Source organism: Neopelma chrysocephalum, unplaced genomic scaffold (genome assembly GCF_003984885.1).
Source record: "Neopelma chrysocephalum unplaced genomic scaffold, ASM398488v2 Primary Assembly neopelma1_63, whole genome shotgun sequence".
NCBI classification, from domain to species: domain Eukaryota; kingdom Metazoa; phylum Chordata; class Aves; order Passeriformes; family Pipridae; genus Neopelma; species Neopelma chrysocephalum.
This window is the reverse complement of record NW_020897720.1, coordinates 13,693,744-13,719,153: the sequence shown is the minus strand read 5'-3', so window position 1 is coordinate 13,719,153 and position 25,410 is coordinate 13,693,744. Positions and strand designations below refer to the sequence as shown.

General features: G+C 41.4%; 1 protein-coding gene and 1 long non-coding RNA gene across 3 annotated transcripts; one reads left to right on the top strand and one right to left on the bottom strand.

Annotated features, from left to right (window-relative positions):
• Positions 1 to 80: 80 nt before the first annotated feature.
• SEC24A (SEC24 homolog A, COPII coat complex component) lies at positions 81 to 24,268 on the top strand. 2 transcript variants are annotated; one of them, XR_003534166.1, is made up of 24 exons: positions 81 to 179; positions 4,942 to 5,466; positions 6,890 to 7,048; positions 8,614 to 8,691; positions 8,990 to 9,156; positions 9,715 to 9,887; positions 10,877 to 10,979; positions 11,761 to 11,887; positions 12,231 to 12,340; positions 12,741 to 12,853; positions 13,492 to 13,610; positions 14,248 to 14,303; positions 14,616 to 14,822; positions 15,100 to 15,220; positions 15,796 to 15,954; positions 16,466 to 16,639; positions 16,983 to 17,093; positions 17,962 to 18,137; positions 19,050 to 19,187; positions 19,862 to 19,966; positions 20,079 to 20,171; positions 20,706 to 20,809; positions 21,211 to 21,582; positions 21,730 to 24,268. XR_003534166.1 is itself a non-coding variant. In XM_027682997.1 (23 exons), the coding sequence occupies exons 1-23, from the start codon at positions 131 to 133 to the stop codon at positions 21,323 to 21,325; spliced, it is 3,282 nt and encodes a 1,093-aa protein (XP_027538798.1). In that variant the 5' UTR covers positions 81 to 130; the 3' UTR covers positions 21,326 to 21,678. The 2 variants fall into 2 exon arrangements, 1 of the variants encoding a protein (XP_027538798.1); XM_027682997.1 differs by lacking the exon at positions 21,730 to 24,268 and having other exon boundaries at positions 21,211 to 21,678.
• LOC113967425 lies at positions 17,025 to 25,380 on the bottom strand. Its single transcript, XR_003534167.1, has 3 exons — positions 24,337 to 25,380; positions 20,308 to 20,393; positions 17,025 to 17,158 (listed from the first exon to the last, which is right to left on the bottom strand). It is a non-coding gene; the product is annotated as an uncharacterized LOC113967425 (long non-coding RNA).
• Positions 25,381 to 25,410: the final 30 nt, after the last annotated feature.

Sequence of the window (25,410 nt, the reverse complement as noted above, 5' to 3'; positions counted from 1 at the left end):
CCGCCCCCGCGGAGCCGCAGCGTTGCTCCCGGAAGTGCCACGTGTCGGCAGTGCGGCTGCGCGCGCGGCGGTTCCGGTGCGTGGTGCCCCCGCCCGGGCCCGCGGGCGGTGCGGGAGCGGCGGCCGAGCCATGGCCCAGCCCGGGGCACCGACCGGCCCGCAGCGGCCCTACACCAACGGTGAGCGCGAGGGCAGCCCCGGGGGCGGCTCCGGACTCGTCCCGCTCCCCCCGGGGAAGCGCGGGCGCGGGGCCGGTGCCCGCGGGCAGAGCGCGGAGAGGGGGTTCCGGGGCGGCCCATTCGCTGCCCCGCTCGCTGGGGGACACCCGGCCGGGCTCGGCGGGGCCCTCAGCGACTCCCGCACACCCGCGGCCCGAGGGGAGCGCGGCGGGATCGGGGGGGGGGGACAGGGGGAAGCAGCGGGACCGGCGCCGGCTCCGTGTGTGAGCCGGGAGCGGGCCCGGACCGCGGTGTCTCTGAGACGAACACAGAGCGGCTCAGCGGGCACGGGAACCCTTCATTCTCATCTCTGTTCGTGCCCAGCGCCCCGTGTCGCGCCCGGTGTCGCACGGGGCTCGGGGGTCCCCGCGGTGACAGCCCGGGGTTTGACCCTTGGAGCGGCGCTGTCCGTATGGCACCGCGGTTATCGCTGAGCTCAGCCTGCGCCATGGCCGGGCTCCCTTATCTTGTCATTCCCGTAAAGCCGACCTTATCTGCCCCCCTGTGCTGCGAACTGGGAAGGTGCTGGTGACTTTCTTCCCCGCGAAATATACCTTTATAAAATTAAGATACTCGAGGTGAAACCGAACACCTTATAGCCAGTGTTTTAAGCTAGGAATAAAGATATACAAGGCCAGCCTTCTCTCTCTACCTGTTTTCGTTGTATGTGTGCAAATCTGTGCTGCTGTGTCTCCTGATTTCACACACACACCCCACATCCTCTGCACTTGCTTCCTTAATTATGCACTTGTGTGTCTCAGTAGCTCTGCTGCAGCATAAGCAACTCAGTTATAATGAGATCTTTTGATTTTTCTTCCCCCCCTCCTCCTTCCCAGCACTTTTATTGCTTTTCCTCAAAGTCATCAGCAAAATGACATTTCGCAAATAACTGTGGAGTTGCCTCTGGGGTCAAGGCAGTGGGAAGTGTGGGAGAGCAGTGTGGGGAGAGAGGCTCTGTTCTGAGAGCTGATGGTCTGAGCAGAGCCTGCACAAAGGGAGCCTTAGCTAATGGAGTGACTGAGTGGGATGATTTACAGGCTGGCAGTGCTTTATGTTTGCTGATTTCCCTGGTGTCAGATTAAGCACATAATGAAAGTTCTGGAGAGGCAGTCGGAGGAAGAGGAATTTCAGGCTACTCAGCTGTCAGGTGTATGAAAAACAAAGAACTGAAACGTAGAGCTATGCAAATGCTAGGTAAAAGAGTCAAACAGTTGTTAGGGTGTGTTAGAGGTAAGGTTTGGGTTGCTGGTCTTTCAAATAAATCAGATTGCTCAAGCATGGACTGCTCTTAGCACTGTTTGAAATACGTGTTGAGAAGGTGCTGTGATCCATGACCTTTGACAGCTTTATAAAGCAGTGTTGAGAGTGCTGTAGTGGGGCTGGTCTGTGAGGAAAGAAGACTGTCAGCAGAATGATGGATTGTTATATGGCTGTCAGCCCTTCCTCTCAGCTTGTTGCTTGCTGAGCTGTTTGCAGGTAACTCCCTGCCTGTCCACCAAGGCAGTGAATTATCAGAGCAGCACCATGTGCTGACCAGGAAATTGTTTAGCAGGAGCATCAGGTTGCTTGGCAACAACCTTCCTCTCCTTCATTCCTGTTTGGCTTTTCATAGGGCCAGGATTCTGCTCTCATTTAACTGCAGGTTTCTGGCTTGCTTTCCAGTTGATAGATCTGAAGTGCAAACAAGAAGGAGGAACAATTCTTTTAGAACTGCTTTACTCTTCTTATGTGGTATCTTAACATGGCACTTAATGAGGTGCTTTAGAAGGGTTTGGAAACCAGTGAGTTGGAGTCACTGGTGGTGACTGATCCCGTGGCATCTGTTGGGATGTGACTTTTCAGCTTGTTTATCCTTGCATCTCCCTGGAGGTTGGAAAGCTTGTGGCTGGTGAAAGTGATGTGCTAAAGAACTGGCTTGGAGTAGAGGGCAGTGAAATTGTGTGTGGCAGAAAATATGACTTGGATCCTGGCCTTCTTCATTAGCATTTTGACCATTTTATAAAACCACCAGGCAACATTCATATATGTTCTGGTGCCATTCCTGAGCTCTTAGAAACATTAAATGACCTTCTGTTGCTCTAGAGGTGTCTTGTGCTGTTAAGTAGGTGGCCTTTCTTCTCTTACTAACTCATCTCTCTGATCTCTTGAGTGTCTAGTGCAGGTGAAGTAGCTCTTCAGCCTACACAGAATTCCTTGTTTGTTCTTGGCTTCACAAAAACCAGCAGCACTTGGGGAAAGCTGGAGGGCCCAGATGCTCTTTGATGGGCCTCAGTAAGGAGGTCAGGTCAAGATGGGAGCCTGGCAGCAACAAACCAGCGAGTCCTGAGCAGTTTTTGTGAAACCCTCTTTAGCTTTGTTGGCAGCTTTATGTAGGCTTGTCTTGGAAACATGAACTACACGAAGGTATCAAGACATTTTGTGGTCCTTCTGACTTTAAAAATTGAAATTTGAAACATTGTGCTATGGTGAATTATATTTTTTTAGTAGTAGTAAGGTGCCATACAAAATATCAAGTTGGACAGCTTTGGATATCACCTCATTCCTGTTTTATCCTCAAGCAGGAAAACAGTGCATAAGAGAGCAATCCAAGTACTCTTGATTCCTGTCTGGACTACAGAGTTGTGCCTGAAGGTGAATAATCAAGTTAGGAAATTAATTAGTATGTGTTCTGTATTTTTCATACAGCTTATGGTAATGTTGTTGCATCAGCGTGTGTGTGGATGCAGACAGAAGGTTTGGCATCACATAAGAATTCTCCATCATTTTTTAAGTTAGCAAGTTTCATTGACAGTGGGGTTTGTAAATCGATTGTTGCAAACCCATCTGATACACTGCAGGGTAATTTTTGGAGGTGAGTCATAACAGCATTTTCATCTTTGTGAGCCACCACTGATTGTAGAGAATTACTGATTGCAAAGATTTATGAGCAGCATTGTAAGGACAGTAGGTTATAACTGGATTTCCTAACTGAATCATAAATTGCATGTTGAAATTAATGGGTGGGGAATGCACGGTGTGTACTTTTGATGCACAAATAACAGTGGAGTGAGGATGAGATCATTGGCACTGTAGTAGTTAGTGTGGATCTGTGCAATATTCCCTGAATTAACACCTATCTGTGACCCAGAGCCTAAGGCTTCCTAGGGATTGAGGAGCTGAATGACCAGTGCAGTGTTTGTCCTACCTGAGAATTTCAATGTATTCTGCATTTAGCTTAATTTAGTGTTAGAATAACAGTTCAAATTGTTTCAACATGGAAATGTGAACTTGCTCACCTTTCAGAACTTAACTAGAATGTTTCAGTAGGAAACTAGCTGTCTTTGGTTTAATGTTAAATGAAATTCTGTGACTTCATTCTGGTGGCAGCTGTTTCCAGTACTCATATGATAGATATCTATGTATCTATATATCTATATATCTGTATTCACTATCCAAGCTAATATCTCTGACGTGTTTTTTTTTAAATTTAACTGTTGAATCCTGCAGGCATTTCTGACCTGGAGAATTAAGTGCTTTTGTTTATCTAGGTTCAAAAAAATTGTTCAAATATTAACTAAATCTGGAAATCTGGAAAACAGTGCAGGGTTGCAAAGAAAAGAATCTTAACTCTGAGCCATAAAGAGGTTCTTTTCTGCTCTCACATGTGTAACTGTGTGTGGAATGTCTCCAGTATTCAAGCTGTGTGTTTAGAGGACAAGGAGAGCCACAATGTGACTGGCTAAACAAAATGATACAACATTGGGAAGTGTTTTGGTAATTTTGAAGGAGTCGTGGCTGGCTGGGCATGCAGAATCTAGTGCATTGTGCTCAGGAGGATTTCACTTGAGAATTTATAGCCTCTCTTCAGAATGTCTGTTCTGTGGCAATGGTATGGACAACCTGTAGTAGTACCTTTCTTGATGGAGCTCTTATTGCAGTGGAAATCTCATGGGATTCTGTATCTCTGTGTTCCCCGGTAAAGCAGAAATCGGATGATGCCCTTGCCAGTGTTGGTTACTATTTGGAGAGTTATTAACCCTTTTTTCAATTTTTTTTCTTCGAATGAATAAAACTCAGCTGAGCTATACCAACCCACAAATGCATAAAGAGCATCATTAACCTGTCAAGTTTTATTTTCCTGACTGGTGACTTATTTTATGATAAACTTACCCTTCATTCCATGTTGGCGACAGTAGGCCTCTCTCATGTGTATGAATAGTTCTCTTACTAAAATTAACTGCAGAAACTTTCATAGATTAACTCTGTCACTTGAGAAGTAGCGTGGTGACCTATGCTGGAGCTGGCTGGTGGTGTCTTTGTGGTAAGCTGAAGTTTAAGGAGGTGTCAGTCGTCATGTGAAATGGAGTTATTACGCAATGGATCTTCCGCTTTCGGTCTGCTCATGTGCTGCTGCCAGCTGTGTGAGAGTGCTCCTCTGTGGTCAGCTTGCTTTTGGGTGTTTCCGAAGATTGAAATGGTATCCTGGGTGCATTTCAGTCCAGGAGCATGGATGGTACTGAAATGCCTAGTGGTTGCAAGGCTACTGTGGAACAAAACAAAGATCTAAGTGTCGATAGCAAAATACTGCCAAATTCATGTCCCCTGTAGCAATACTCTTGTCACACCTGACTGTTTAAAGGAAAAATGGCCTGGAGACTCATAAAATCCCAAGGAAAACATCTCTTATTTTCAGAAGTGATGCACCACACTGACTTCCTAAAGAGTGTAGTTTTCTTTCTTGCAGGCCCTGTTCAGAACCAGCTGATGCATTCACAGGATGGCCAGGGATACAACCCTGCGGTTCCAGGACCGTACCCCCATCAGGCACCGGCGAAGGTTCCTCCACATCAGTCTCCTGGACAGTATAACTATAGTGGCTCTCAGAATGTTTCTCAGTTAAACAATTATCAAGGACCTGGCCAGACTCTGAACAGACCCCCAGTGCCAGCTTTCTCCGGGTCACCAGTACCACAGACAGGTCCTGCTCCGCAAGTGCTGCCGCCGCCCGCGTTACAGAACTCAGCTGCTCTATCTTCTGCTGGAAGCTTTCCCCCTGGAGCCAACCCACCGGTGCTTTCAAACTGGCAGTACAGCCAGCCTCCTGTGAGTCAGCCACTTGGGGCTCAAACAAGCCATTTGGCTCATGGGACAGGGACAGGGTCAGCTCAGCCACCGTCGTCATTGTCAGGAAGTACAAATCCCCCAGGGAGTTACCAATATGCTGCTTCTCCGGGAGGTCCCCAGCTTCAGAACAGCTACATGAAGCCAGGTAACCATCACCTCTGGATGTCTCAGCAATGTCCATTTTTCAGTGTCCTTTTAAAATAAAGAGGATAGAATTGACTCTGCAGTGGCACTTAGCTTGTGGAACAAGCCTCAAAGCAGATACGCCCATTGGAAATACCGGGGTGCTTTCTTTGGGGTAGAAATGGAAGTTCTGTGCACAGGTTGGGTGTTTTCAGTTGGCTGAAGCAGGTAACTCCTGAATGGTGTCTCATTGTTTTGGGACAGTGTTTCTGTGACCTTCACCATTCCTTGGGGTGACTCTTGAAGCATTAACATGTTTCAGTCCAGGACTTTACAGTTAAAAACTGTGGTTCTGTTTAGTGGGCATGGTCTTCTTTTAGCGTGGTTAGCTTTTCTGTAATCACTTGATTCAGGTTGTTTTCTGAGCAGCCTAAGTCAAGTTGATGCAAAAAATTGGAGCACAACCTGGAAAGAAAACTGAAAAGCATTCTGTGCTGTCGAAACGAAAAGTTCAGTGAAAAGCTTCCTCCCTCCAAATTTGCAATTTTCACATTTGATGATAAGTGTCAGTCTTTAGAAAATACTCTAAAAGTATGAGACTTGTTCCTGCTGCTTGACTGCTGGTATATGCAGTGGTAAAAGCTTTTCTAACACTAAATAGCTCTATTATGCAACTTGTGATTATTGTGGAAACACGGTCAATACTCAAGTTTCTCTTTGCCAAACTGCTGTCTGTTGTTACAGAGGTTTCTCTGACTGAGCATGCAAACAGGAATTAAGTACAGAAGTATTTTCCATGTAAAAGCAAATAATTTTTCTTGTGAAGTGCTTTTAGCCTCATTAGAGACTTTTCTTGGTGCTAGTTTTTTTTGTTATATGCCTGAGTAATTTTGTTATGCTGTTCAAAATGTCCTAAGCTCACAAAATTTATGAAGCTATTTCTGGCACTGAATTGGAATAACCAGTTAGTACTCTGGAGTTAGTGAGGAAATGCTGGGAGATTTTGGAAAGTGGCATATGAAATGAGAGCCAGTGTTTGGAATAAGCTAATTTTTATATCCATTCAGTGGTGAATCCTCCTGAGCGATTTCCCTGGTATTTTTTTGTAGAACAATGATCACTTTTAATTCAGCTCGTTTGGTGATCACTCCAGATCAGTTATGAAGTTTGAATGCTTTCTGTACCTCTTGAAATTCTTGCCAACAATAGCAACAAAAAGCTGACAGATCAACAGCTACAGGAACCCAGCCTGAGAAAAGGATGACAGAAACAACCTGAAGTTGTGAAACCCTCTACACACATTAGGGTTTATGTATCTCATCTCATGCTGTCTATCCTCTGAATAAGAGGAATATTTAGAGTTCAGCCCGTGTGTTTTCCTAACAAAACTTAGGTGACTTTTTTCGGCTGGGTTAAACTCCTCCTAAAAGTTACTTTCTTTACAGGATCTGCACCTCCACCAGTGACTCAGCCTTTAACTCCACTCCACCCTCCAAGGCCACCTTTAGGACCCCCACCAGTTGGAGGTCCACCAAGGCCACCAACAGCAGTAGCAGGACCCCCTAATGGACAGTCTCTGCTAAATTCAGCTGCAAATAGAGAAGGTAAGAAATCATCTGTTCTTTATGTTGAATTCCAACGTGGCAATTTGCTGTAATAGGCAACCTTTGAAGTCAAGCACATTGTTCTATTAGAGACTCAAATTGTAAAATTGGTACTAATACAGCTAATAATTTAATGTGAAAGGAGCAGGTAAGGACCTGGAAGGAAGTAAAATACTTCTTGTAGACAGATGTTAATAAAATTTTAAGAACTAACTGATTTTCAAGTGCTGTTTAACATGGCCATGTCTCCCATGGTTGGTATTGCGTTTTTTCTTTGTTGTGTTCTAAAATGATAGTGAAATTCTGATTTCTCTGCACCCCTGACTGCTGTAGGGACAAAGTCTATGCATAACTTCCCATATTGTTTTTTCTGCAGGGAGAGCTAAAATGTGGACCCTGCAATCTCTTGGTAGCTGTATCTTATTCTTCCCCTCTGTAAAACCACTGAAACACACATCTTGGATTTGTTCATTTTCTGAAGGAAGTTTCTGCAGGCTGTTAAGTGTCAGCTGTTGAAGACAGATACCTGACTTTCTGTGTCTCCTGTGGGCCTTGCACAAACATGTCATTGTTTAGGAACTCCTCAGGGCTCTGTATCAGACAGACTGCAGCTGGATGGTATTTAGTGCCCATTCTAGATAGGGCCACATGCTAGTCAGGAGCTTTATTTTTACATATATAGTTTGTTCTGTCAGAGCCGTTGGTTCCTTGCATGTTCAGATTGACAGTTTCTTGTGTGTGGTAGCTGTGTGAGTACAAGAATAGTAGATTCAGATTTAGCTTAATTTAGAATGTATTAAATGCATTAGAAAGAGCTTTTGCTTAGAAAATATTTTCTTCATAATTAAGAAACATTTTCATAGCCCTGGAGAAATAAAAATGTTTAGTCTAGGAAGCAGGTTGACTGCTGCATTCTTGCAAGATTCAGTGTGTGATGTGAGTTCTTTTATTGGGTCATCTTTGAAGATTTTAATGATAATAAAAATAATTTGAGAACCTACTTCTCCTTAGCAATAGATAATTGTGTTTGTATAGTTAGACATAGTTAGCTTACCAAAAACTGTCCTTTGGGAGCACTCTCTCAATTTCGAGGTTTTCTTGTCTCAGATGGAATTTCTGTTTTGACTGATATGTGACCATATCAGAACTGTTGCTGTTTGGTGACCAGTACTGGACCAAGTGTGTAAGTGAAGGGAATTTGGTGTTTCTGTGAATTATCAGTGGAAAAAGTTTGTCAGCGAAACTCAGTACCTAAGCTGTCCCCTGACCCTTTACTGCATGGAAAGTTATGGCAAATACCTGATTGAAAGAAATCCCAAAAGGTGATTGAACCTTGAAAAAAGACTGTGAGGTTTTATAGATGTCCTTTGTTAAGATCACAAAGGAAGGGTGAGAAAGAGGCCAAAGTGTTTATTTAATTCAGTCTTGTCCTGGGACAAAAGCAAAGTAGATCCAAATTATGCTCACCTAAATATTCATCCAGCAAGTAGGATTGTTTTGCAGTTAACTCATTAAAACATCTTCATAACTTGTGAATTTTTTTTTTTGATTCTTTTCCTTCAAAGGTGATGCTGCATCTGCTGCCAGTGATGGGTCTGTGGTGCAAAACAGCTACGATGCAATAGAAGGTGGTGGCCTCATGGGTAAGGCTTGGGGAGTAAAAACAGTTTCTATTATCATGTAACTTTAAGAGTCTGGGAAAGATAGAAGTTTAAGCATTTATGTACAGACATATGTACTTGGTTCAATGCCTGTGTTGAAGCTAAATATGAAATTTGAAGCATTGACAATTAGCATGTCTTTGCCTGTGAGAGCACTTTGCAAAATTGACAGTAGTTGTAATATTTACTCTTAGAGACTAAAGCAGCTCTCCAGCTGTACTAATGCCCTGAGTAAGATACAGTTCCTCAGCAATTAAGTCTTTGTCTGCTCTGCTTTCAGCAACTCCACATCATTCTCCTGCTGCCCCGAATCTTAAGATGAACAGGAGTGTTGGGTATTCTTACCCTGCCTTACCCCCGGGCTACCAACATCCTTCTCCTCCTGGAGCACCAGGAATGCACGGAGCTGCTTTGCAATATCCAGATGGATCAAAACATTTCCACCAGGTAAAGACTGTCTGGTTTTTATCTCAGAACTACCTGTGGGGTGTGTGTGGGTAAAGAAAAGTGATGATTGATGTGTGTTGTACATCTCTAAGGTGCTGCTTCTGTGGTTCCCTGTTTAAGCACCATTTGTTCTTTAAAGAGGATGGATGTAGCCTGAATTAATGCTTTTGCCAGTGCCTTTCTGAAGTGCCAGCTCTATCTGAAGTGTTCTGTCCTCACATCTGTTCAGGATGTTTCTTTCAGCTGCTTTTGGCATGTTTCTCTTCCCTTGTGTTCTCATTGTCAACTGAAGTATTTGAGGTTTTTTTTGCTGAACGTTGAAAGCGAACTGAGCAACATTTCAAGAGCTTTGTAGCAAATGTAACAAATTTTTACCTCTGCTGTGTTACATGCCTAAGTCCAAGTTTGTGTAGCAAGCAGTATTCTAAATATATCAATACAATGGCAGTTAATACATGAACAAAACAAGCTGAAAGGGAAATATGTTTACTTTTGAAACGAACTGTGGGTTTCAGCCAAATAATTGGTGTTAATTTCTGAATTTTTATTTGACTCTAGCCTGCCCTGGGCACTAATCACTTAACTGCATCAATGGGTGGCCTGAGTCTACAGCAAGAAGGGTTAAGACCTGTGAATCTTCTTCAAGAAAGAAATATTCTTCCTACAACCCTCCTGAAGGCTCCTGTACCAAACTTGCACGAGGACATCCAGAAGCTCAACTGTAATCCTGAGTAAGATTATCTGTTTGCTATAATTCATCAAAATAAATAGGAGTATACATTTCTGCTTATAAACATAACTTTACAAACTATTTCCTCAACTCTGTGAGTAGGAAACATTGAAATTGGGCTTCACTGTGTTAAGATAAAGGTGGTTAAGTGTGTTTAACTTTGAAGTTGGGAAAATTATTTGTGTAGAAAGTATGAGGGAAAATGTGTTGCTTGCAAGGCAGCTATAGATAGGTGGAGTACAAAAACTTTATAGCTGGCAGTATGATTGAGAAAAGATATAAAACAGGAATTAAGTCATTCAAGTGAGGTACACCAAAAAGACTGAGAATGCAGAAATATGGGTGACCTCTGTATTGAAAGTAACCTTTTAAAACAACAGAATAAATGAAATATCAGACAAAAGGCTGGCAGTTGGTTATTCAAGTCATCTCTCTGAGGAGACCAACCAAACTGTGTGTAGCCAGGTAGTCCTGCTTTGCAAATCTTTTTATGACAGAGGAAATAACTGTGCCTTTGGGACACTGTTCATGCAAACAAGCTGGACTGGATTTGCAAACCTGCCATGCACATCTGCTCTTTGCAGAAACACCCGAGTGCTGAACCCTCAGAAAATGACTCTGGGGTTGTTTTTAGTTACTAAGTTTTAAAATAACTTTTTAAACTTTGCTAGTTCTGATTTGTTCCAAAATAACACTTCATATATAAAAATTTGGTGCAAGTTTGAGCATTGTTAGGCTTAACTTTGTCTTGAGTGACTAAAATGACACTCAACTCAGTGTAAAGAGCATTTGTATAACATAATATAAGAACTCAAAATATGGTTTATGAGTCAAGCTCAGAGAAACAAAATGATGTGACAGAGATGGAGAAGATCCTTTATCTGGAAATGGAAATTCACCATCACCAGCTCTAGAAAAATATACTGTACTACTGAAATCATAATTTATTTTCTGAAAGCCTCTGAAAATAACCCTTTGTCCTCCATGTAGGTTGTTCCGCTGTACCCTGACTAACATTCCTCAAACTCAGGCCTTATTGAATAAAGCCAAACTTCCTTTGGGGCTCCTGCTTCATCCTTTCAAAGACTTATCGGTATGACAAATATTCAAAACTTTAACTGCTGAAATATCAACTATGCCTTTACCAGAGTCCAGAGTTGGGCAGTGAATTATAAAACAAGGGCAGGTATCTTGGCCCAGAAAAATTACCATAGTAATTGACATTTCCCTATTCTATCCAGATCACTGTAATTTTTCTAAATTATTTCTCTCCACTGTTTTTAAACCTTCAAGTCTCACTTCTTAATGAAAAAACCCAACTCTAAAACCTTAAAAAACCAAAAGTGTAGAGACAGCACAGCCCCGGAACTGTGACAGAAGACAACACATCTAAATTCCAGTTTATCTTGTCACATATCAGTTGTAATTATTGATTTCCTATACCAAACCTAGTACTAATTTTAAACTCAATTAAAACTTGACAAAGTTGAAGGGGTTTGGATGTCCTCAGATAGACAGAAGACTGTGAATTTAACAGTGCCTCTTTTAAACACTGTTGGGGTTTTTTTACAATTTAATTAATTGGCTTTCCTGCCCCTGATTTTTGATCTGTAGTGGGTGTAGGACTTGGTCTTTAACCATCATAAAATTCAAGACTTTAGAGGCTTGGAAAGGAAACCTACACAATCAAATATGTCAGAGCTCAGTTCCTACCTGTTACGCTAAGGAATTGTAGGGATGCTGTGAGGATGCAGAAGTGCTCCTTCCTTCCACAAGAGTGCTTTGAGCAGCTAGCCAGGAAGCAGAGTGTTGTTGCTGTAGATGAATAGCTGCAGTGTGGTGATGCTTTAAAACAGGAAGCTTCTCTCTTCCAGCAATTGCCAGTGGTCACTTCCAGTATTATCGTGAGATGCCGTTCCTGCCGGACCTACATCAACCCTTTTGTCAGCTTTCTAGACCAAAGGAGGTGGAAATGCAATTTGTGCTATAGAGTGAATGATGGTAGGTTTTAAATGTGCTTATTGCTTTAAAGGGTTACAGTTCACCTTTCCCACCTTGGCCTTTGAGACTGTTACTTGTTGGCCAAGTCAGTGCTGGGGTTGTTGCGGGTCCTGCTGGGGCTGTGAGTCCTGACAAGTGTTTCCCAGTGGCAGTGGTGTCACTAGAGAAGCACAGTGAGCCCAAGTGGTCCCCCAGAATATCCTTTCAGGTGACAAAATAGCTGCCCTGCCTAGTGTAATTCTCCAAGAAGTGTTGCCCAACAGCTCCAAAAGATATATTTGTTTTAAAATGCAGCACAGCCAGTACCAGTGTGAAATACTAACATATAAACTTACCTGCATAGTTCCTGAAGAATTCCTGTATAATCCTGTGACAAGAGTTTATGGAGAACCTCATAAAAGACCTGAAGTCCAGAATGCTACTATTGAGTTTATGGCTCCATCTGAATACATGGTAAGGCTTTATTTACTTTTAGTTACTTTTAGTTAGTCTCTCCCTTTGCTTTGTTTTCAGAGGGAAGTCAGAAAAAACTTTGTTACAGAAGATGCTTTCCAGCTCAGTAGAACAGTTTTTGCTTCAAGTAGTGTATTAAAGAACTCTTGGAGAGAACTTCAGATAGTTCACTTCTAAACATTTATGATGTCAGAGTTGTTCTGTATTTAAACATGTAGGTATTTGTAGGTCTTCTGGAAGAAAACTGGAATTCTGGTATTACCAAATGAGAGGCAGATGCATTCAGAAGTTTTAGCTGTCATCTGTGTGCTCTTTTAAAAGTTTAAACTTGCAGTGGAATGAACAAACCTAATGTTGTGAATGTTATTTGAAAATTGAAGCTAATCTTTTCTTTGCTCAGCTGCGTCCACCTCAGCCACCTGTGTACCTCTTTGTGTTTGATGTCTCTCACAATGCAATTGAGACAGGATACTTGAATACAGTCTGCCAGACCTTGTTAGACAATCTTGACTTGTAAGTATTTTTTTTCTTAAAATCTCCTACCTTCATTCCTCTTATGAAACTTGTAATAGACACCAACATGCCAGTCCTTCCTGTCTAGAAGAGATATATCCTGGTGTTGGCCACTGTTGTGTTAAAATGGACCATAAAGCTGCAGTCTTTTTTCCCATCACAGCTGCACCAGTGTAAAAGATAATTCTGAGGCTTGTTTTCCATTCTGACTCTCCTATCTGCTTCTCCAATCCCCAAAAGAATATAAGCATCATGTTTATGAGATCTTTTGAACTGTATTTTTTAAAAGCTGAAATTTAGATAAGCATTTGCTGAAAGAAGTCATACAGCTAATAAACTTTTCATAAAATACACACTCTTTGAACATGTATAAATGCTGCTTGGTGTTTTGCAGATTATTTCTCCCTTTTCCATTTCTCATTGCCCTCTTAAGGTTTCTGTAGGGTGATTCTGCTGTGAGCTACTTTTTTGTTGTTTGTTTTTTTTTAATCTCCACAATGACTTAGTCAAGCTTTTGCAGTGTAGCTGTGAAGCTACTTTGTAATAACCATGGAGAGATGCAGTGGATGTTTAAAAATAAAAAAAAGCCTGCAGAAATGAAATTTCATCTTGTTGAACACCATATGTCTCATTTTCAGGCTTCCTGGGAACACTAGAACAAAAATAGGCTTCATAACATTTGACAGCACAATCCATTTCTACAGCCTTCAGGAAGGTCTCTCTCAGCCTCAGATGCTTATAGTTTCAGATATTGAAGGTATGCAGAAATACATTCTGTGATTAGTTTCTACTAATGACTGCCTGTTATGACAGCCTTTAAAAATATATATATCTTGTGAGAGTTTGTAGGTCAGATCATTAATCTCTCTGGTAATGCCTTTAGGAGTAGCACATGTGTGTGTTCCTTTATGAAGTCATCTCCCTGATGTGTCTCCCTGAGCAGTGCTGGGGCTGCTCATGACTTAAAACGTGCAGCCAGCCTTCCTAACTCCTAGTTTAATGTGGACAATTATCTGGGTTCCTCTTGAGGTCCCAAATACTGATGCTGGGCACATTTCTATAGATTTCCTGGTGACTGGTGCTTAGTGCTTGTCCTGCTGCCTTTCGTTTCAAGTCACCTTTCAGTCTGTTGTGGGGCAGGGTGGAATGAACACTGGAATTATTTGCTTTGTGGTTTTACTTAATAGTCTTGATAATCCTTCAGCCCTGTTGATTGCTACTCTAACATAGCATTCTAGCCACAGGAATGCTTATAAGCAAAAAAAAGAAATCCACATAATTATGTTTATATGGGTTTATACACTGACACTCTGTGCTTTTTTCAATGGTTGGCAAATACAGTCAGGGAAGTGTTCTTTTAAAGATAACTGAAATACTTTTTTTTTCCCTTCCAGATGTATTTATACCAATGCCAGAAAACTTATTAGTAAATTTAAATGAAAATAAAGAGGTAAGAGCTAAGAACTATCTTAAGTAACTAGTGACGTTCACATAGTTTGGGATATGTTTGGTAATTCTTGGATTACTTAATGCTCTTGAACACCTACTGTTCAAATGCCAGCTTTGAGGCAGAAAAGAGAAGTTTTATCTGTGTGACTCTGTAAACTTTGGCCAAGGCAGTACTTCAATTTTCTAGGACTTTTTCTTTACTACCTTAATATTAGAATAGTTAATACACAATTATGTAGTTCAGCAATCAGCTCTAGAAAGAAGAAAACTCTGAAGACTCCCAGACTTAATACTTGTGTTTCCTCACTTGTAGCTAATTCAAGATCTGTTGAAGACCTTGCCACAGATGTTTACCAAGTCCCTGGAAACTCAGAGTGCTCTGGGGCCTGCATTACAGGCTGCCTTTAAACTGATGTCCCCCACTGGAGGTAGAATCACTGTCTTCCAGACACAGCTTCCCACTGTGGGAATGGGAGCACTGAAGCCACGAGAAGAGCCAAACCAAAGAGCAACTGCAAAGGTTAGGAAAGCAAAAAAAGGTTGAGGGGACTGGCAGCCCTGTTCTGTGCATGTGGGTGGTTCTGGGATTGCCTGTTCCGGGTTAGTTTTGTGGTTTTCTTGGTAGAAAGAACAAAAAAGCCAACCAGGCTATATCAACACAGATCAATTACCTGATTTTTTTTTTAAAGATATTGCTGTAATCAGCAACAGAGAATCAGTTATTTGTGCCCCTGAAAACAGGCAATAAATCTTTTTGAATTTCCTTTGTATTTTTTAATTCTGCCCTGTATTAACAGGACATACACCTGACACCATCGACTGATTTTTACAAGAAGTTAGCCTTGGACTGCTCAGGGCAACAGGTTGCAGTGGATTTATTTCTTCTTAGTGGGCAGTATTCTGACTTGGCTTCTCTAGGTAAGTCATATAAAGCTGTTGAGGGGTGTGTAACTCTTGTACTTGTGGTAAATGTATAGAATCTACATTAAAGTTTAGTGTAGTTCAAATGAACCTGATTTGAACTAATCTAGTGTGTCAAGGTGCAAATCCATCCTTGCTGAGCAGTGACAGTGAATAGAATGATATTTAGTTAGAAGTTACTTTCATATCCTCCCTTAGTGAGTCAGGATTTTTGTGATACTGGTATAAGTGGCTGAAATACTTTCCTTCATTTTATGCCTTTTAACCATCAGTGTAATTGTCTTTAGAGTAAGTTTTATTAGCATTTTAATTATTTTCTTCTCCATTTAACTAAACTATCAAGTGACCAAGTACCTGCAATTTCAGGTCAGTGGAAAATTATTTCCCACCTGAAACTACACACATACTTAAAGATATAGTTGTGTTATATCTGTGTCTCTGTATGCAGGTCTATAACTGTGCATCAGAGCGATTTGCAGTTTAATAATTAAAGGGAATATTGCATTCAGCTGGTATATTTAAAGGCTGCAGCAACTGTCTGCACTCTCCAATGTGTGCTGGTTTTGTTTCAGGTTGTATATCAAGGTATTCTGCAGGTAGTGTCTATTACTACCAGTCTTACCATCATAAACACAACCCTGTCCAGGTGGAGAAGTTGCAAAAGGAGCTGAAACGATATCTAACTAGAAAAATTGGGTTTGAGGCTGTCATGAGGATAAGATGCACAAAAGGTTTGAATTCACTTTCTTAGATTTTTGGGGGGTGGAGCAGAGAGGGAGTGGGTGTTTGCTGTTATTTGGGAATGTTTTGATTGGTATTTTAGCTGATTTGTAAGCTTAAATGCTTAAAAGGTAGAGATAAGTAAAGTAAAATTCAATACCAGAGATCAGACAATTTATTAAAGACTGTATTTGCAGTATATTTTCTGGCATCTAAGTTCCATTTTACAATGGTTAGAACTGGAAATTTTGTTGGACTGCTATTTCAGCAAGGGACCTTTTATAATCTAGAGACTTTCTACTGTTGTGCATTGATTTGCCTCGCTAATTCCTGCTTTCTCTTAGGCTGTGTGGATTCTTTGGATTACTTGTTTGGGATATTTACCTTTTCTGCAGATAGTGTATTTAGTTGAGAGGGAACATTCTGACACAGAGCCATCTACACCGGTGGCACGTGTGTAAACGGTGTCTGTATTTCACAGCTATGAAACCAAAACTGATTCAATACTTGCTAATATTGCAGGGCTTTCCATCCATACTTTCCATGGGAACTTCTTTGTAAGATCCACAGACTTGTTGTCGTTACCCAACGTGAACCCGGACGCGGGATACGCCGTGCAAATGTCCGTGGAGGAGAGTCTGACTGATATGCAAGTTGTTTCTTTCCAGTCAGCTCTCCTGTACACGTCCAGCAAGGGTAAGATGTACAGGTGGTGTCACCTGCAGTGTTCACATGAGTCTTTGTGTCCATTTATCAGCTGCAGTAACTTACTCAAACTGCCTAATTTAATATCAAGATCACAGCTCGGGTATGTCGTTGATATTGTTGCTTCTTTCAGACCAAGAAGTTTCTTGGGAAACGTAGTTTTGGTCTGAAAATAAGTAGGCTTAACCCAGAAACTGAGAACTAATCATTTTTAAGGGCTACTGGAAATGGCCTGATTCACCATTTGTATGATAAATTTGGTTGAGCGAACAGTGGCATTTTAGTATTTCATAAAACAAGTATGCTGGGAGACAACAGTTTTCTCTTCCTGCAGGTGAAAGACGAATTCGTGTGCACACCATGTGCTTACCTGTGGTGACCACACTGAGTGATGTGTACCTGGGGGCAGATGTGCAGGCCATCACCGGGCTCTTGGCCAACATGGGTAAGTGCTCAGAGCCTGTGTGGGTATGCATGGATCCCATCCTTAAAGCTCTGAGCAATAATCCCCTAGGAGAAGAAAAAAAAGAAAAATCTTTTAGAAGAAAATATTTACGGTAGATGAGTTGGAGGGGGAGAATCCTTCAGGCCTGGCTTCAGTCCATTGCCTGGAAGGAGTATGCCCTTCCACCTTGCCCCCACCCACGTGGCCTGAGACCCCACAAAGGAGCACTCACCAGACTACCAGGGAAGAGACGGACGAAAGAGGAAGTTTATTGTGGGATGGGGGTTTATAAAGCTCTTGGGAGGGTCAAAGGGGACCAATCACAGGTGAGGGGGTCTTACAATCAGGTAAGGAGTTTACAGCCAAATAAGGAAGGGGTTAACAAAGGACCAATGAGAGCACCTTGGGACATTTTCCCAGGACACTCCTGCCTGAGAGATAAGGAGTCTCACAGAAGGTATCAGGAAAGAGCAGTGACTCTGCAAAAAGCCATCTTAACATGTGTTTAAACAACATTAAAAACTTCTGATTCACCAGTCCATCTTTGGCAGGACTTTTTCCATACATCCATTGCTACAAATATTCCCACTTTCTAAGAGTACTTTCTAAGTAGAAAGCCTAAGAGTATTGTTTTTAATGCTTAGCTTAAGTATCAGTAGAGCTGTGTGTAGTCACCTGGACTTAGGCTTAGTCTGGTGCATCATCACAGGCCCTCGGCTTTTTTTCTGAATCACTTCCTCTGGAATGCAGTAAAAGCTTATTGGGATGCATCAAAGTCTACGATAAAATGAGAAGGGTTAACGTACGTGACTGTGTTCCTGCCAAGGGAGGAAAAGGCTCTCACTTGAGCTCTGTGCTGTGTTTTTAGCTGTGGACAGGTCAGTCTCTGCCACGCTGAGCGATGCTCGGGACGCCCTGGTGAACGCAGTGATTGATTCCTTGTCTGCTTACCGCTCATCCGTGCTGAGCATCCAACAGCCCGGGCTCACCGCCCCCCACTCCCTGCGCCTCTTCCCACTCTACATCCTGGCACTCTTGAAACAGGTGAGAGGATGATTGTTTGGCAAGTAAAAGGACGGTTCTTTGGTGGAGAATGATTCAGTTCAGAAGTGTATGTAAAACCAAAAGTATAAATGTTTTAAGCAAGGGAATAGCAAAATATTAAAGATAATGATCAGTGTAAAGAATGTAGCAGGGTAGTGGTAGAGTGTTTTTTCAGGAATCATTTTTGTGCATTTCTGGAAATGTAGATCCACACAGCAGTTCAGTGTGGACTAGAAGAGAGCCAGCTGGCTGGCTGTTCTTGCAACAGGTTTAAAGTATTTAACAATAATTTCTTAATGTATTTTTTAATTGAATTTCTGTGAGCTCATACTAGAAGTAATTTTAAGTGTTGGACAAACTGGCTTTCTCTTTTAGAGACAACTTTTGGATTCATGCCTCTTGATTAGGAATTAACCAGCATGTTCACACTGAGCTTGTTCATTTAAAAGACTTTATAAGTATTTGACCCAATCAAGTGGGAGGAGTGAGCCCTTCTTTAATTTATAGCTGCTGTTCTGTCCCAACAGGCCAGGACTATCTCTTTCTTGTAAATCCAGACCCAAGATTCTGAACATTGGAGCCAATTGTAATGTGCCCCAATGTTTATTAAGTTCCATCAAGTAGCATTTTTAAGGTGTATGTTAGAGAGACATATTGCAGGATGATTTCATCTCAGCTGTAGTGGATTGATGGTGCTGGGTCATGGTTAATTCTAGAATCCAGAAATGAGAATCAGGAGACTTGTATGTGAAACATTGAAGAGAATATAAAATAGCAGCAGTAAAATACCATAAGAAAATACTTGCTGCACATCTCTACGACTTAAGTTGGAAATAAGCAATAGATGGTGTGTGAAATTCAGCTTCTCTGGCTTTGCTTTAATGGTTAAACTAAATGCCTGACTGTTTGCAGAAAGCATTTCAAACTGGGACGAACACACGTCTGGATGAACGGATCTTCACCATGTGTCAAGTGAAAAACCAGCCCCTTGTTTACCTCATGCTCATGACACATCCCAGTCTGTACAGAGTCGATACTCTCACAGATGAGGTGAGTCTTTGCATTGCTACATGATCTGTCTGTTTGGTGGCAAAGACTTGTATGATGTGAAAATAAATTTGTGTTAAAAAGCTCCCAAGTTTCCCACATTAAAGCTGCGTAGCTAGAATGTAATGTTTCATATTCTCCCACTTAGTGCATTTATGCATTTGTTGTTTGGGACTGAGTTGATGAATTCTGGAGAGAAGCTGTGCTCTGGTTATGGATGGATGAGGAAGGTTTTTCCCTAACTTTTTTAACTTTTTGCCTTATGTCATTATCTTGCACAATAAATCACATGCACATAAAGACATCATAACATGCTTTAACCTTTTGTCCCTCTGCAAGCTTCCTTTATTTTAAAATGGCAAGCACTTCTGTGAACAGTGAATGTTTATGTAAAACCCTGAATAATTTTAGAAATCACATCTTTTGTAGATAACAAATCTGACATTCCAGTTCTAGAACTAATTAACCAAGATGAAGTTGATTAAATACCCCCTCTCTAAATAAAACATTGGGATTTATTAGTAAATTATGCACTTGAAGTATGACTTAAGTTAAACTGAGAAAAAGGGTCCAGCTTCAGTATTCAGTGTAATACATCCTACTGTTATTTAACCTTCTGTCCTGTTTTGTTGCATCGAGATGTGAACTGCTGGTTTTCTTCTTGCTTCTTCTTTTAGGGGGCTCTTAACATAAATGACAGAACTATACCTCAGCCACCCCTTCTCCAGCTGTCAGTGGAGAAGCTGAGCAGGGATGGTGCTTACCTTATGGATGCTGGCTCTGTAAGTCGGGTGGAGGTGGAGATTTTAAAAAGTATCCAAATTTACTTTATGAGAACACTGCTGGGGTGTGTTTTGTGCTGGACTAATGTTGTTATTGATGGGTATCTTTCAGGTGATGTTTCTGTGGGTCGGGAAGAACTGTGGGCAGGGCTTTATCAGCCAAGTCCTCGGAGTTCCAAATTATGGCTCAATACCACAGAATATGGTACGTGCTTGCTTTGCTGAACACCAGCCTTACAGTGCTGCCAGAATGTTTTCATGACAACTAAAATACCACTACTCAAATATTAGCCCTCTAGTTGTATAAATCCAGATTCAAGGAAAGAAATAATCACTGTTACCTCTTGGGGTTTCTCCAGGCTGAAACTTAATATATTCCCATGAAAACGCAGTAAGAAGAGGCTGACAGTGATTGAGTTTCTCAGACCTGTGGGAGCAGACCAAGAACACTTGCAAATAGTGAGCACAGTGGGTTAGTGGGGTATCCTTTAGTGTCTGCAGTAAAACAGGCATCAATCACAGCTCACTCATCATCATTCTGTTAATAATTGCTGATAGCACATTAGTGCTCTTCACTGTTTGAAGCCCTTTCAAAGAAGACAGAACTGAAACTCTACATCACAAAACCTATCTGTCTGGGTTTTCTTTATGCCCAATTAGTTGGCCTAATTCAAGTGTTCATTCTGCTGTTTTTCTGAAAAATATCCTGTTTGTTTTAATGAAACCCTTTGCCTTTTAGACACATCTCCCAGAACTTGAAACTGCAGAATCCATCAGAACACGAGCTTTTGTTTCTTGGCTGAGAGAACAGAGACCTTTCTTTCCTATACTATATATAATAAAGTAAGTGGGTTTTAAGTTGTTGTGCTTCTTCAGGAACCTGTTAACAATACATATTTGGATATCATATACTGAACTTCCTTAATGGAAGTTTTGATGATGGTGTGTGCTGTGCCTGACAGATTTGACAACAGATATGACTTGTTGTGAATTGTCTTAAATTAGAATTTCCACAAACTATAAAAGAGTAAATGTCACAGAACAATCTTTAGGTAATGCCATATAAATGAAGTAAATGCTGGTAAGTGCCCTTACTAGGATTAATCACTATTAAGGACTCTTTGAGATGCACTTTTCATATGTCCTTAAGCTGTTGAAATGTTTTGCCTGTAACTTTATCAATGTATTGCACTGTAGCTCTTGGCAAGTGTTTATTTCACTCAAACACTATTTTCATTTTTAAGGGATGAGAGTCCATTGAAATCAAGTTTTCTGCAAAATATGATTGAAGACAGAACAGAATCAGCCTTATCATACTATGAATTCCTCCTTCATATACAGCAGCAAGTGAATAAATGAAACACTAGCCTTTGGCTCACTTCTGTAAGGAAAGATTTTGCAGTAAAGAATGATTGTGCTTGTAATATCTTCATTAATTCTGTGGCCTGAGGCAGTTGATGAGAAGTTCTCACTGTGATTTCAACGAACTAAAGCAAATAAAGGACCACATCTGAGAATCAAATGTGCAACTACATAATATTGTACCTTAAAAAAAAAAAATCAAACTGTTGGAACCGGTTGAGCACCTTTAATTTGCTGCAAATCGTGTTTTTACTGTAAGTAGTTGCAGCATGAAGTACATTTACAAAGGCAATACTGAAAAGGTGAAATACATTTTGTAAAATAAAGAGTTCTTTGTTGTTCAAAATGTATATTTCTGTAACTTTTTGCCTTTTTTTTTTTTTTTTTTTTTTTGCTGCTAGATATAAAACCTCACAATACTGATCATGATTTGCAGGGAAAAATTCTTTCTAAGTGCATCCAGTGATTACAGACAGAGCATCTCAATGTTCAACTTAATGCTTAAAGTAGCAATGAAACAAGTGTTCATTGTGAAATGAACAAATACTTACGGAGTGTAGAATCCAGTGCTTGGATTTGGATTATGGCTAATAGGACTAAAGGTAAGCTTAACCTGGACGAGATGGCTGAATTCATAAAGCTTTTAATAAGTCAGTATTCTAATTTAAAATCTGGGGAGGAGTGGGCCCTACATGAGGTGGCTGAGTCAGCAGCAAGAGTAGACTTGGTGGATGGCAAACTTTGCTTTTCTTCGGTAGAAGGAATAATTTTAATTTCAGTTTGTGGGAGGGGAAGGGCAAGGAAGGTTATCTCAGATTTATTTTTTTGGTTTATGTTCAGTAGACTTTTGGCTCTTGTTTACGTGAACTGCATGTTGGGCCCCTCAGATCTGGTGTTTGTGTGGCAGCACTTTGGACTGAATGTTTAGAGACAACACCGAACATTCTGATGTTACAATCGGAAATTATTTTTCCAAGAACAAAATTATTATATCGCATGTGAAGATTGGTGTATCATTGCAGACATGCCTGAAGTTGTCAAAGAAGGGGTTTTTTACTGTAGCTGTGTGATGAGCCCAGGTCCAAAGCCAATGTGCACCAAATAAAAGCTTTAAATATCCTCTCAGATCCTGCCAGAGCTGCAGATTGAAGCTGACATCAGACTTGAATTGAAAATTTATATACGAAAAGTATTTAAATAACTTTATAGAAGTGTATTGATAGTTGTTCTGTTTTGAAGATTAGGCTATCATTGATAGCTACCAACACAGAGTATTTAACTTGCTGTATCCCTATGCCTATGGAAGTGTTGCATATGGAGAAACCTTGGTTTGCTTTTTGGTTTAAGAGTGTAAACTTAAAGGTCTTGCAAAACCTGCTTCCTGGGGCAAGTAACTTGAAGAGGTAAAACACTTGTAAGTGGTCAAACGTACTGTGCTTAGTTCACTTACCTTTGGCGACACAAATGTCAGTGGGGTCAACATTTGGGTCAACATTTGCTCCCATTTCAGGCTGTAGCTGCACGTGATTGTCAGGAGTTGCCTTACTTCAGGGGAGGAGTTCCTTGGGGGAAATTGTTCTTGTGGCTCGAGCACAAGAAGCTAAAGTTCAGAACAATGACTAAAATAGCATGGAAAGCCTATTATTGAACCAATTTAAGCTTCCCTGTCTGCTGCCTCCGTAGCAAACAGGAGTATATTTACTTGAACAGCTTTTCAGAGAATTGCACAGTTTCTAGTCATAGTGAAGAGGTTTTTTAAGTTTTGACAGTCTGATTTTTTTTTCCAGGGGGGGAAAGGGGTCTCTTCATTTAAATTTTAAATGGAACCTCTGCACTTGCATAGGTTCTGACTTAAACCTTGTGTTTTGGGTATATTATCACCCAGATGTTGAAAACCATCCTTACATCTAACAGCCCACCCGAAGTCTGTTTGTTACTATGACTGTATTTTGCTACTATATCCCTTATTTTTTTTAAGAAACATAAATGTTGGAGGTGGCCTCATTGCTTTATGTACACCAGACTAATGGCTGAAGATGTCTGTCTTTGTGGCAATTAACAACTTTGAATTGGAGTCCCTAAGTTTGACAGAGCAAAACATGATAAATGAGTCCAATGAACCCTCTTGGAGTTCTCTTCTCTTTGGAAGAAATTCTGTATTAGTTTATTCCCTAGCAGTGGGGAAGGCCTGCTGGTTCACTTGTACTGCTGTAAGGGCAACACAGGGCAGATGGACACACACACTACCTAGGATTTCTCATTTTTACATAACGTTGAAAAATGAGGACACTGAAGATGAACTGCAAAAGTAGGCAAGAGTGGCTCTGGTACTTAGATCTCAGCATGACAACTCTCCCACTGCAAATGTGTGGTAGAGGTGTGTCTGTTTTTCTAGTTGAACACTTTTTTTTTAAGCTATTTCTGTATTTGACACATTAGTGTTCAGCGAACAACATTGTTACCATCCATTTTACTTTGCTTTCATTATCGTTTTTAATTTAATATATTTGAGTCTAAGTCCACATAGACTGTGTTGCAATAACTAGAATGATTCACTTTTATTTAGAATTAATTTCTTAACAGAATTTAATCAAAGATGCAGAATGGCTGTTAAGTTAAGGGACCATTAAATGTGATTTTAAGGTTCTGTTTACTATTATGGATGTAATCCTTATAGTAAATTTAATTTTGTAAAGTAGTGTATAATATTGTAATATTAAACCTTTGTTTTCTGAACTCAAACATTTGATCTTCAGTATGAAGTTATAAATCTTCCCCCTTCTGAATTTGAGACAGGATTTACTTGTCCTCCTTTTTACAGTTTGTAATTTTCACTGTTTTATTCCTGTAAAAAGTCATTTGTAACACATGCAAATGCTTATTTTATCTGTGCTAATTTATCAGATTTGGCTACTCAATAAAATTAATTGAAAGAACTCATGCAAGTCCATCACTCCTTTCTTATAAATAAAAATAGAGTAATGTATTTGATTAAGTGAGATAAATACCACGTATCAGTCAAGAAGTTGGTCTCACGAGCCAGCTGACAGTGATGGTTGGAATTTAGCCTTCAGCAGCATTCCAAGACGGTGATCAATTTTCTTGTAGGTGATCCTGTATCTTCATTTAACATCCCATTCTTTCAGCACCTTTTTGTAAAAGTCATTTCCATTTTACGCTTGCCAATTCTTTTATGGGCTGTTGTCACCGCTGCTTCTGGTTCATCGTGGCCGAGTTAATGCATGAGCTTGGTAGTCAGATCTCTGTATTTAACTGGTTTTGGATACAGAATTCTGTCATTCAGTTTTGTTGAAATATTAATTGGACTTGTCAGCACTGGGGGTTTTTTCCCCAGTACACATCCCACTGTGCTGCTGCTGCTGAGCTCCACCACTCCGGCTGTGGCTCTGGGCTTTGGAACCCTCAGTGTGGGATCTCCTGTTCCTAATTGAAGTGTCTGGAGCAAAGTCGTTTGGTGTCGAGGATGTGGAGGGCAATTATGTGAAGTACTGATGGAAATGATCCCTGTCCCCGCTCCTTAGGTTTGGCTCTCGGGTGCTGTCGCCCAGTGGTTGTCTGTGGCAGTGTTCAGGCAGAGGAAGAATTAAAGCGGTACAGTTTTATCACCTGTCACACAAGGAGACGTGTGATGGACTTCTAGTGTGCATAAACATGAATATTATGCGTCTTGCTAGAGAGAACTGAACGCACTCCGACTTCTGTAATGTCACAGCAATTCTGGAATCCTGGAGCGGTCCTTGTGTGTTGGTTTTTGCTCAGCGTGCACTGTCAGTCCGCAGCGGTGCGGTGCCAGATTGGGGCGCTGCCCTGTGTGTGCCGCACACTTGTGTGCGCTGCACAGCCCCTGCACAGCCCCTGCCCAGCCTGAGGGTGGCCCGTCATCCCCGTCCCCTCAGCGCCGCCATCACCCCTTCCCGCCCTCACACCGCTGTGACGTCACCTCCGAGGCCGCGCCCGCCATCTTTAGTGCGGGCTCCGCGCCGTTAGAGAGTGTGGGGAGCGGGACTCTCCCCCAGCGCGTCCCGCCTTTCTCTTGCCCTTACCCAAAATGGCGGCGCCCG

Excerpts from the sequence above, each read along its gene's own strand:
- SEC24A (XM_027682997.1), top strand. The coding sequence starts at position 131 with ATGGCCCAGCCCGGGGCACCGACCGGCCCGCAGCGGCCCTACACCAAC. Across the intron at positions 13,611-14,247 it reads TATAGTTTCAGATATTGAAG|ATGTATTTATACCAATGCCA; the intron begins GTATGCAGAAAT and ends TTTCCCTTCCAG. Across the intron at positions 15,221-15,795 it reads TTCTGACTTGGCTTCTCTAG|GTTGTATATCAAGGTATTCT; the intron begins GTAAGTCATATA and ends GTTTTGTTTCAG.